Source organism: Rhamphochromis sp. 'chilingali' (genome assembly GCF_963969265.1).
Source record: "Rhamphochromis sp. 'chilingali' genome assembly, chromosome: 2".
Taxonomy (NCBI): domain Eukaryota; kingdom Metazoa; phylum Chordata; class Actinopteri; order Cichliformes; family Cichlidae; genus Rhamphochromis; species Rhamphochromis sp. 'chilingali'.
The window spans coordinates 1,100,557-1,113,340 of record NC_137930.1 but is presented as its reverse complement, the minus strand read 5'-3'; the positions used below and the strand labels follow the sequence as shown (position 1 = coordinate 1,113,340).

Below are 12,784 nucleotides of genomic sequence, written 5' to 3'. Positions count from 1 at the left end.
TGTCCGATCTCCAGCGAGAATACCCGAGCAGGCTCCCGATTAGAAACGAGAAAAAGCAAAACATTTTTATCTTTTCTCACATCCACAGCGTCTGTGTTTGAGTCTCAGACAGCAGCTCCACATCGGCTAATTTACTTTGACATTTTTCACAGAGACAGGAGAAATAAAGGCTGTACGCCTTCTCTTCATTTCATCTCACCACTCCGCAAATATCTGGAAGAAAACATACGAAAATCTAATATACATAATTCAAAAGCTACGAAACGAATCAAATTAAAAGGCAAAAACGATTTAAAAAAAGGAAAAATATTCTCATTTGTAATACAGGGGCCGGCGGTTTTATTGTTAGGGACTATACAAACATTTGTTCTTAATGAATGTGGCTTCTTTCTTAAAACCAAAATAAACAGGCAGGCACCACACGGTCTGCTTTTCACAATTTATTAACAAAATGATAAAATAAATAAATACAAATTGATCAAATGCTCCTAATATCAACTCCTCCCCATGTTCCCTACAGTATTTCCTAAACACTGCATACAAAGAATTCATCACAGAAGAGGCTCAATACAGAGGTAAGAATCCCACCAGACCAGTCACAATGTCAGGCCAACAGAAGACACATCTGGAACAGAAGTCAAAAAAATAAACACATTCCTTTCCAAAATCATTATGAAAAAATACAAACAATTATACAAATATTCAGATTGTGTAATTACCAATTTACACATTATTCAGCACACCAGGTGAACTTTTTCTTTATTCATATCGCTACAATGCATCTCACCAAATGGAAGATAAAAAAAGACTTTTGTTTTTTCTTTTTTTGAACTTTTCTTTTTTGCACTCAAACACACCCCGATGGAATCAGCTGTGGATGAGGTAAGAAGCTGCAGGTGTACGTTTGGGTCCAGACAGATGGGCGGGCGGGCACGAGAGATTAATGACGTCATGTACCGACAGAATACTAGAAGGCCACAATCATGACTTGATCGTTTTAAAACTGATACAACTTAAAAGTCGGAGCAAACTACCTCGCAGGAACGACCCCCCAGCACAGTCTTTTGTTTTTTTAGAATGCATGAGCGGTTAATGTGACCACGAGCACGATGCCAACGCAGGAAAACGACATCCGTATGATATGCAGAGACGAAATGTATGCTCTCAGTGTTCTTTGGATAAGTTCACCCGGACGGCTCGGCGAAATCGAAACTGAGAAGCAATTTAGAGAGCCTTCCTCCCCGAACCTTCGCAGCTCTGCTGGGATCCCAACAGTCGGCACGCCGCATCAGCCAAATCAAGACTACAACGAAGAACCTAAACCCATGGATGTATCCAGAGAGCTGATGCAGGGCAGACACTCAGGCCTAACGCATGCCTCCTTTCCCCCACAGAGCTCCTGCTCTGTAGCCCGGCATCACCTAAACCTCAGCCAAGCCATGAATCAAACAGTCATTGAACAAAGCAGAACCAATCACAGCAGCGATTTCTCTCTGTTAACCCACGAGCCGGACAAAGCTAGGGCTACTTTTTCGATGATCTTCCTCCTGCGTTCCACTGACACGGTGCTGATGAGGTCAAAGTTGGGTAACTTCCCAGAAAGAAACTAGCGGCGGGCACAATCCGTCGACTGCGTTCATGTTTGAACCAAGCGCTGGTCGAACTTGGGGTGACGTTACTCCAAATCCACAGGCTACTTCTACCAATCACCGGTAAGCGTTCTGCGGTAGGACCGCCCCACAAACGGCAGCATGTCAGTGGAGAACAGGTGTCCAGTTCTTCTTCATACATCCATGGAAAAACCTTCTGATTCTGAAGAAACCCTTTGAACGCAGATGGTCGCTGCAACATTTAACACCTAAACGGCGCGCTCTGGCATCCGTGTCTGCCAGAACGCCCAAAGAAAAGAAAGTGACTCGAGTTTCACATGAAAACGTAAAAATAAAAGCAGATGCATATCAAAAAAAACGTTTCGACACGTCTATTATCAAAGTTTGCATAAAAAGTCATGCACTCCGCTGCCGCCGCTGCACTGACAGATGCTCTTAATCGGGTCAAAGTTTGATCATGCCAGACGCCTCATGTGACCTGATTTAGCAAACTCGGGCGTTATCTGAAGCCAAAGAAGAACCAGAACAGTGCAGAAGCAACGATGGACCTTTCGAAATAAAACGAACGCGAGTCCAGCCAGGAAATCCGGGGAACCGGGATTCACACCTGCGCTCTGCGTTGCTGACCGATCCCGGTCCGATAATACTGGTCAAATCAAAAAGTGCATCACAACACAGCTCCGAGCAGGTCATCATCATCATCGCCGGGAAAACCCCGACTGCTTCTCACCAGACGACCTCTGACCTTCGCGTCTGCACAGGTGTTTTTTTTTCTCCGAATGGAAAAGTTAATCACAGAAAAAAACGAAAACAAAACACATTTAAGGCAACTCCTCTATTAAACATCAACAAAACACTATGCGGTCGATTTCAAACGGCATCATATATGAAATGTAGATTTAACTTGCATTGACTACTGGCAGCCTGAGGTGGAGGGACCAAGTTTGTGCTCCGGAGTTTGGGGGGAGCTCCTGGGACGGGGGACCGGAGGGTCATACGGAGGGGTTAGTAAGGTTCTACAAGTCACAGTGCAAGTCAAGAGACAAATATTATCTGCTGTTTGAAGAAAGGCACTCGAGGTACCTACTGTACAGAGGGAGAGGTCCAGTCTGACTGGAACACAAGTTCGGGCTCTTTGAAAGAAAACCTTGTTGAGACTCGATGACTACTCTGCTCTACCCATGAGTGAACACAGCCTCGCGTGGTGAAGAACGCCGACGAACAACGAAACACACAACGAATGATACTCAGAGGGACCCGGGGACACCTTAGTTGCCTTTTTTCTTTTCTTTTTTCTGGCTCTTCTTTCCCATCTGTGTTCGAATGGCCGAGCTCGTCAGACCGACGGCATAAAACGCGACACGGCGGCCGAACGCATGGAAACGTTTCTGTGGGATCTTCTGAATGAAGGCAGTCTGTATACGAGAACACCGGGTGTCAGATATGCCGACTTGGTCGTAGTGATATGAAGTTAACGGTCACCCGCAGTCGCCCTGCAGCGTGTTCACCTCTGCGGTCAGCGCCACGTGCACGTCGCTAAACGCCTTCTATCAGCACTCCAGAGACCGTACAGGTGTTAGCAGGAAAGTCCAACTACTGATGTTTCATCAGTAAGCAACACAGGCTGAAACACGCGGCCACCTTCACGTGTTCCTCGTCCTCCTCTGCTGCTGGGCCTACCCCACACCTACAGGGTATCACAGCCACTCACACAGCAGAGCTCTAGTCCCAGCGAACGTGCACAATCACAGAAAACAAACGGCGTCGGCACTCAGGGGTGAAGACGCCGCCGGGCGACTGAAACCTGGGCAACGATGCTCCAAAACAGCTCGAAGAAAGAAAGCGACAGAAATTCCAGCACAACCAGAGGCGCCGTCGTTGCCTCGCTCCCAACAGTGATCGGCTCAGCAGACCCACCTGAACCGACAGCCACAAATGACAGCGTCGTGCTTCGGCCACACCGAAAGAAAAGAGACGCACGTGTCTGACCGCGAGGGGACGAAGGCGCTTCTCGGGCCACTCCTCCCAAAAACAGGAACTACGCACGTCAGACAGAGGTTTGTGTGTCCTCCGAGAAAAATATTGGCAATGTGGGGGATAAGTCACATCACAACAAAGAGATGCATACTCTGTTTAATTCCATATTAACATACAAAAAGCTCTTCAGCACTTCTTTGTAATGCAGCAAGCTTGTGCTTTAATCTCAGGATTATCGTCCTTTTAGATCCGTCGGAAGGAGCAGCTTCGTACGACAAACCGTTTGAAGGAAAAAAGTTCCTTTAATGTTATTGTTTAGTAAGCTCTCCTGTCTCAATCTGGGGACTTCCAATTTCTGAAATGGTAGCATCTAAATATCTTACAACGCCGGTGATTTGATCTTTCGATACAGTAAGTGGACTTGTCCCTGCTGAATTTGGGTATGTCGTTTTGGCAGTTCAGGATTCAACAGAAACGCACACGATGCAAAGACGACCGCTTCAAAAAGAGGACTCCTTTGTGTGTGGATAATGCCAGTCCAGCAGGTTCAGGAACAGAAAGCACTTATTCTGAAGAAGACTAGGAAGACCTGAATATCTTTTCCTATAAAAAAGAAACACAGCCCAGATATAGTTTGTGTGTGTTGACATTGCAGTATTGCAATTTCACATTTAGTGCTCACAGTTGACACACTTGACTCACGAATGAAAACTCAATCACTACACTTGACCGACACCACTGAAAACATCTGTTCGGCTACCGAGCCTGTTCGACCTCGTCCTTTGTACCTGTCGAACGCGCCGCTCGGCGTCTTTGCTGCCTGAGCTCAGGTGGGAGGAGATGGGGAGAGGATGGGCCGTTTGGTTACCGGGTGACTGCGAGTGGGAATAATGTAGGGATTATGGATCGCTCGGGAAGTCTTTCCAAAGGCGTCAGTGTGCTTCAAAAGAGCGACGATGCCGAGGCCTTTAAGGTTTCTGCAATAATGTTGTGTATTGTTCTCGGACCTGGGCAGGTGAGCCCGGGTTTACACCACCAGGTGCACGTGTGGTTTGATGAGCCGACATGCTGCCAATCAGTCTCATCTGGAAAGTCAGACCCGTCACCTTCAAGGCAGCCGCGTGCTTCAAAGCGCCAACCGCCGTCTTTAAAAAGACGATGTCTGAGGAGGTCTCTGGCTGATATCGAAGGTTATCAGTCTAAGGTATGATTTTCAGAGCTGTTAGCGGTAATCAGGACGGACTGAAAATCCCATTTTCAGCCTTTTATCTTTCGCTCCCTTCAACAGTTGTTTGTACCCAGCTGTCGGGTACCTGGGTTAAGGTAAGTTAGGCCGCTCAGCGTGAGCGGTGTTGGCTAACGCATCATTTTCTCTGCAAAGTTCACTGTAATTCACAGACCACTACGTTTGACTTCCGATCAAAAACACCCAGATGCGACGTGATCCAGATTTCTAGGACTGTTTGCATCTGCAGCGCCTGTGGTTGGCACCACTCTGTGTTTGAAGCAAACTGAAGCCTTTTCACAGTGAAGGGGTGAAGGGACGCACGGGTTTCTCTCCACCGAAGAGATCCGGAGGCCGGCCGGGCGAGGATCGGACGATCGGGAAGGTCGGGACGGATGGTTAAGGTTCATGGTCGTTCACATTAAGTTCGTTGGGACGAGGGCACGAACAGGTTCATTTATCACAACACTGCTTTAGACCAGTAACCCCTGACAGATGTTTGGCTCCACGTTCTCGGCGTTCTTCGTGCCCATGTGAACCGTCTCCCCACCTCGCAGGGAACAGGGGCCACTGTAACAGGCACACACTGGTGTGATGATGAGTTAAATCTCCCTTTGAGCATTCCCACCATGACGTCTATCACTAATTGGCATGATGACACTGGTGCGCACGCCTTCCTGTACCCCAGCTCAGTGGGTGGAACGGCCTACGTCTTCCCAGAGTCACGTGACTTGGGCTGTATATCTACCATTGACACAGTCTGACAATACAATGCAAACAAACAACATTTATACAGATTGGCAACTTCAGGGCACCACACGGTGCAAGCAAGAGTCTTTTTTTTTAATATATATGTTTGAATTCCCCGACTGAAGAGACGCCGCGTTACTTTTTATTGTCCAAACTGCTGACGAGAGCTGGCAAAGAATGCTGGGAGGGTTCTGAGGTTTTGCTGTTGTTGGTGTTGCTGCCATCGCTTCCGGTGATCTCCTCCTGTTTCTTCTCTGCCGGCGTCTCTGGGGGGTTGACGGCAGCTGTCTTGTTTTCAGAGCCGGTGGCGGCGTTGGCGCCGTGGCCTCCGCCGGGGCTCTGATCGGGACGGGCTAGCTCGGCTGTGCCGTTGGTGGTGGCAACGGCCGAAGAAGCGGGAACATTAGTTGCCGCGGCTACCTCAGTCTCAGGCTTGGCTACGATCTCCGCCTGGAGACCAGTCCCCGTGTTAGCCCCTCCCCCCGGCCCCGCCTTTCCGTCCGCCCCCACGCCGGTGCCGCTATCTGCCGTTAGGACTGTGCTGTCGGGCTGGCCCGAGGTGTCTCCGCCCGTCTGGTGGCTCCCCGCGGCTCCGTGCTCCTCGGGCTTGCTCCCTTCGGTGATGACGCTGGCCAAGGAGCTCCCCGCCTTCACCTTCTCCGCCGAGTTGACTTTGGGCGGAGCTTCAGAGCTGACCGCGGCCTCAGCCCTGTCCGGGACTCTCATGTCTTTGCCCTCCGTCTCTGCCAGAGCCTGGTTGAAGTTGAAGGCTTGGATGAGGCGAATCAGGTGTTTGACTTTGTCCAGGGAGAGCTGCATCTCCTTCTGGCGGGCCAGGATGGTGTTTTTGGTCTCCATGCATTTCTGAAAAAATGAAAACAGGTTTTAGTTTCATCTCCTCAAATAAAGAGAGCAGTGACAATTCACAGAAGCTGAAGTTGGCGGCAGGCATTTAACTGCAACAACAGTAAAAACCCTGTGACTGTGACGGCCGCGAGGACGAGCGTCTGTCCTGGAGCTGTGCTCGTTTACGGCACACAGTCCCGCTCGTCGCTGCTGATGCTGGAATTTAACGTGAAGCCGGAGAATAGCTCTAAAACAATACAGTTACAGCACGACGAGCTGTCCTGTCTTCTTTTCATCGCTTACCAGCCCGACTCCGCATCCCTGAGGCAGATCGCTCAGGACCTGACAGGTAATTATACAAACTTTCTCTCACAATGCAGCATCGCGGTGCTTTATCCAACATCCAAACACAAAAAACATGGCCATGACAGCAGCTGACAGTCTTCCCCCTGCTGAGCCAGCTCACAGCCAAAACTTTTGATAACTTTAGCGCTGCACAGATTATGAACGAGGGACTGGAGACTGGACCGAGGCATAAACGTGTGCGCTGAGCTCACTGTTATGGAGTTGCTGAGCTGCTTGACTCTCTGTTCCAGCTGCTCTCGCTCCAGTTTCAGCTCTGAGCTCCACTTCATCAGCTTCTGCTTCTCCTCTTCTTTAGCTGCAAGACAAAGACGGGAGAGTCGGTCAGAGCTCGCCGGTCCCAGCAGACGCGACACACGAGAAGAGCAAAAGCTGCCGTCACCTTCTTTGTAAGCGATGTAGGAATGAACGATAGCCAGGGTGCCGGGCCAGGGAATGGCTTCTTCTTTCTTCAGGATCTGGAGAGAGAAGCTGGGAGTTTTCACAGAGGCGGAAGCTCGGAAAAGAGTTCAGGGAGACAAATTTAGCCACCACCCTGCGGTGGGGCCGATACGGGGACGAGCAATGGGGTGGATGGATGTGAGATGCAGATCTTTACACAATGAATGAGACAGAAGCACAAAAGAACAATACTGCATCACGTTTCTGCTTACAAAGGATCGAACAGTCCTAAAGTTCAGGCCAGCGTGGCAGAAGGCCCGCCGGAAGCACATTGCACAGTCTGGACTGCAGTACCCCCTTCCCCCTGACTCAGGATCAGTCTGCTGCGGTTACCTGATCTTGGCATTTTGGACAGATCCACATGCCTTTAGGAATGGTTTTCAGGGGTGGATCCAGGCAGTCCAGGTGATAAACACGAGAACACGTGTCGCACATGAGCAACTGGCCACTGCGTCTGCACACAGTGCAGAAGTCCTCATGGATGTCTGCCTGTGAGGAAGAATTGGACCAATCAGTTTCCCCACCAACCATCAGCGCAGAGGCAAGGCGGGGGCGCCGTGATCTGGTTTAGTTTACAGTCTGGGCTTGTTCTAATGACATGGTGTGTTGTGTTAATCGACTGAGCCCACACAGGGGAGTTAGAATGTGCTCTGCAGTAGTTATCAATGACGCTACAGGACTCTGTTCACTTTGTAAGGCTGAGTCAAAGTAAAATCAAGTGATGAGTGCGGATGAGTGTCATGGAGACGACAAACTAATGGAGGAGTGCAAATGGTGACAGAGCTACTGGGCCAAAAGGACCGTGTGTGACGGGGCGTCCAACCCTCTGAGCTGTCCGTCTCCCCCATCGTTACTTACATCCCCAGAGCTGGGGCTGGGCAGGGGGAGGGGATGGACGGGGCTGGAGGGGGAGGTCGGGGTGAGGCTGACCAGGTCCGGGACGCTGCTGTATTTGGGTGGACGACCTGGGTGAAATGAGACAGACGACAAAGACGGAAAACAAAGAAAAAAAGAAAGATGGAGAGGGGGGAGAAAACAAAAACAAACAGTCTGTATGACATACCTTGGAAAGGGAGTCTTCGTTGGCTAGCATGAGTCAGGGTGAGAGAGGAAGAGGAGGAAGAGGAGGAGTCAGAAGCACAGACAGCAGGGTTAGTGCTCCGAGCGAGCTGACGCCAAGCTCTAGTACAAAGCTGCCCGTGGACTCGTGTCAGAAGTCAACACCCCGGGTGCCGACCTCGCGTTCCCACCTCGCCTTTTTGTCTTTCGACTTCCGGGCCTCTTCGGCACGAGCGGCTCAGCCTGTTGCCACTTAAAAGTCATAAAACGGCTTAATACGGGTATGAGATGCATGGACCCAACAGGCACGCCGTGGGTTGGGCGCTCAGTCGGGCCGACCTACGAGCCCGTTACTGGCTTAACAAAGACCCGAAGTTAAAAGACAAACAGCAAGAGATGAATAAGAGAGCGGCTGCAGCGAAGTGGAAACCCGAGGCCAGCGTTTGGAGGGCGAAGGAACAGTCCAACATCAGTGCAGACACTGACGCAGACTTCCTCCGCCTCTTTCAGGGCGTGTTAAAATCTGACACCACGAGTTGCGCGTGAGGTTAGCGTCTAGCGTTACGACGTCTGCAGCTCGACTGTCGGAAAGTGTGATGTTATCGAATCAGAAACACCGTTAGTCGTGTTACCGGCGGCGTGGCTCCCAGCAAACAAACATCATGGGCGTTAACTGGGAGTCAGGGTGTTCCTACAATTCCCAGAATGCATTTCAGCTCTTCCCAGAGAAAACAGAGGGTCTAACCGGATTCATCCTCCTTCATCGGAGGCTCCACAGCTCTGATCACCAACCTCGGCATCGTTTCAGAGGGTACATGTCTGCGTTTAGTCTGCGAATGAAACCTGACATCATCGGCACTAAATGACGTGACACGCGGGCGCGTTTCAGCCCGTTTGAAGCTTCAGAGCCTCGAGGACGAGTGAGCATGAATCCGGCTTTAGACGGAAACCCGACTGAAGCGACAAAGACAGGAAGCAGAAGCAGGAGAAAAGTTTCACAGCACGTTATTAGCACCGAGCATCAGATCAGACACTGATCTACTGTTTCTACTCTTCTTCCACTCAATGAAGCACACACACACACACACACACACACACACACACACACACACACACACACACACACACACACACACACACACACACACACACACACACACTCCTCTCTGCAGCTCTGCCACGACTCTCAGCTATCGTCTCTACTGTAGCTCTGCTTGATTCTATTGTCATGCATCGTTCAGTCTCTACTGGTTTCTACTGTCATTTCCATCATCTTTGGTCTGTTTTTCATACAGACCTCTCTTCCTGGTCCCCTGGTGCAGAGGGCTGTTCAGGTAACTCACTGCACTCTTTTTCCTCTGAAACAAAAGAGAAAAACGTCGTTAAGTCGCTCAGCAGGCAAAATATTGGTGAAAACTACTTTAATCAACCCAAACTCGTAAACATGTCATCGCACTTTGCTTGACTCTAAATTCACAAACGTAAACGGGAGTCTGGGACGTACCTCGGGTTCAAACACGGCGCCGCTGTACACCGGGTTGGCCGTCGTTCTCCTCTTACGCTCCTGTCTTTTGCTCTGAATTTCTGCAAATAAAAACACATCAGCGTTTCCTGCAGATGTTTGCTCACGCAGCAGCTTCACGACACCAAGACTGAAAGCATCGCTCACCTTCCAGGTGGTCGTGTGTTACCAGGCCCAAGGACACCATGAAGGCCAGTTTCTAAAGGAGACACAGCAGGTGAATCATCACGCTGGCAGGTTTGGTACAACAACAAAGTTGTGCGGTAGCAAAACGTGCTCCAAGCATCAACGTAAACATCTGCAGGAGAACGTCCTGACACATAAATCCATCTTTTTAAAATGATACATTTTCAAATGAGATGCAGAATGAAAGTATTTTATATCGATGCAGTAAAGCAGCTCCTCTCATGCCTCTTTTCTCGCTCTCAAACCCCACCCAGGCACGCAATGAAGCCCCACCCACAGATGGGCCCGCCCCTCCCTGGGCCTGGTTCTGCCAGAGGTTTCTTCCTGTTAAAAGGGAGTTTTTCCTTCCCACTGTCGCCAAAGAGCTGCTCATAGGGTCATATGATTGTTGGGTTTCTCTGGGTTATTTTAGGGTCTAATAATATAAAACACCTTGAGGCGCCTGCTGCATAAATAAAAGTTTGGTAAACAGCTTTTTCTGGGGTTTTGGATCATTGGGAACATCGTGCGCCTTTATCTCCTTTCATAACATCAGCCTGTGTGAGTACGTTTGAACTACAATATACTAACAATATGTTTTAATAACAATAACATTTACTTAAAGATATTAATATCTAGAATTTGCAGGTGAAACGTGTGACGACAGAGAAACGGTTCAGTGATTTGTGCTAGAAAATACACGACTTGTGTGTCCCTCTGTGGGTCATACCTCTGGGTTCTCCTCTTTCTTGGGGGGCCTGGGAGGAGGAGACACAGGAGCGGTTGAGGAGGAGGACGGGAGGCTGACGACGGCGTGCTGCTCTGTTCCTCCCGGTTTAACAGTCTGCTGAGAGAAGACGAGACGAAGACGGCAAGCTTAAGTCACAGAAGAGAACATTCCTTTATATTTTCATTATTTCTATTTTCTGTTTTTCATTGAAGAAAGAAGCAGAGGCCTCCACACGGCCTCCTTCAATAACACGGACCAATGTGACACAGCGCCATCGTTCAAAGACCCGAGGGTCGAACAGGCGTCCAAACTCCAGTAAGAACCCATCAGCTGCAAACACGGGACCTTCAGAGGGTGTGACAGTAAGACACGAGCAGACGACGCCCCGCACGCAGCTCTGCAGCGCTGACTAATCATCAATTCTAACATACTAACGATACCCAAACAAGCTGTGAGCGTCCAGCTGCCCGATGCTCCAGCCGGAGAGCAGGTACGTTTCCTCTGATCACCGCTGTCGGGAAAGCAGCGCAGAGATTTAACCGTCACAGCAGCAGAATTTAAACGTGCGGGCCGGATCCACGAGTAAAAGCAGATCATTAGTGAGGTTCTCCTCGTCTATACAGACACCAGCTTTATAAACCACTTCAGTACTTTTAGAGGCAAAAACAGACCCTGCTGAAGTCTGAGAGGCCTGTTCGTTTCAGTGCTGTAGTTACCTGAATCACCACAGGGGGGTGCTATACTGGCACATAACCCTAACCTGTAAATGAACTAAAACTGATATCCAACCTTTCAGCGCTGGACACAGCCCTTTACAGCGTGTCGGAGGAGCAGCGGCACACGAGCGCCACCTTTAAATCTTTAAGGTCATCGCCTTATTGTTTAAACATCAGAACTACAAAACTATCCAAAGGTTTCTGAAAGTAAAATCTAAGACCACGATTAAAATATTTCAGATCCTGCTGTGCTAAACAGTGCAGTACTAACGCAGGACCTTACCTTGGGCTCAGTGGTCAGGCTGCTGATCTGGATCGGCTGGACCGGAGTCTGAGTGGGGACGGGGGTGGGCAGGGGCACCTGGGCGGGGCTGGCGAGGCGGGTGGGTGCAGCGGAGACTGGCGTGGTGATGACGATGCCCGTCAGCGGGGCGGCACCGGTCTTGCTGCAGGGCTGGCCGTTGACGATGCGGACCTGGTGGATGGGCGCCGACGACGACAGCGAGGACGAGAGCTTAGTGGCCAACATGACGGGCCGCTGCAGCAACTGGGGGGCCGCCATCATGGGTGGGGGAGGGGCCGGTGCAATAGGGACATTGGTGGGCGTGGTCAGCTTTGGCCGGACCTGATAACGACACACAGCCAATCACAAATCGGCACAGAAATGACCTGATACTGCCAGGTAACGCCACTGTGGAGCTCTACCTCAGCCTGACTGAGCCTACCTTTACTGCTACTGCTGAAGCAGAGGAATGTTACAAACATTAGCTCATTTATTTTTATGTATTAAATCAAAAAAGACAGATACACCACATCATACAGCAGTGCCAGCTCTGCTACCACACAAGCCCCGCCTCCAAAGTCCCAGTCTTTAACCACACCTACAGCTCACTCTCAGGGAATAAGGTGAGATGAGCCCTTCAGAGTGAGACAGGGGGCGGGGCTTCAGAGGTACAGGCACTGCAAAGCTTTAATGTTTTATAAAGCATTTTGTCATTAAACTCTAACAGTATAAGATACACTGTACACATGTAACGATGTGCTGGCAGGACAGAAAGGACACGAATCGTTTAGACTTATTAAAAATGCAAAAACACATTAGATAAAAAAATCACCAATAAGGTCAAACGTGATTGGTGGAGGGAAAAAAAACAAAACGTAATATTGTTAACAATATTTAATAGTTTTATAAGCCCAACCCTTCAAACTTCATACAGAAGTACTCGAGTATTTGTTCTGAGCTAACAGACAAACGCTGCTCCTGGTAGGACGACTTCAGAGGCCTAACTCTGATGTTTGAGCCCGAGCTCCCGGTGGCGTTACTCAGCACAAACACCGCCCACGTTCCTCCAGTGGAAGGGTTAAAACACACCGACAGCC

The 12,784-nt window shown here is 49.7% G+C and overlaps 1 protein-coding gene across 6 annotated transcripts in view; it reads right to left on the bottom strand.

Moving 5' to 3' along the window:
* Positions 1 to 425: 425 nt before the first annotated feature.
* The window catches only part of phf21ab (PHD finger protein 21Ab), a 35,038-nt gene continuing 22,679 nt past the window's right edge, over positions 426 to 12,784 (bottom strand). For 5 of the 6 annotated variants that reach the window (XM_080875987.1, XM_080875985.1, XM_080875984.1 and 2 more), the window contains 10 exons: positions 11,688 to 12,029; positions 10,689 to 10,805; positions 9,941 to 9,992; positions 9,776 to 9,855; positions 9,569 to 9,629; positions 8,071 to 8,177; positions 7,546 to 7,701; positions 7,154 to 7,229; positions 6,966 to 7,069; positions 426 to 6,426 (listed from right to left, as the gene is read on the bottom strand). In XM_080875987.1, the coding sequence (XP_080732113.1) occupies positions 5,698 to 6,426; positions 6,966 to 7,069; positions 7,154 to 7,229; positions 7,546 to 7,701; positions 8,071 to 8,177; positions 9,569 to 9,629; positions 9,776 to 9,855; positions 9,941 to 9,992; positions 10,689 to 10,805; positions 11,688 to 12,029 (1,824 nt within the window). In that variant the 3' untranslated portion in view covers positions 426 to 5,697. The remainder of the gene's footprint in view (positions 6,427 to 6,965; positions 7,070 to 7,153; positions 7,230 to 7,545; positions 7,702 to 8,070; positions 8,178 to 9,568; positions 9,630 to 9,775; positions 9,856 to 9,940; positions 9,993 to 10,688; positions 10,806 to 11,687; positions 12,030 to 12,784) is intronic. The other variant, XM_080875988.1, reaches the window with a different exon arrangement.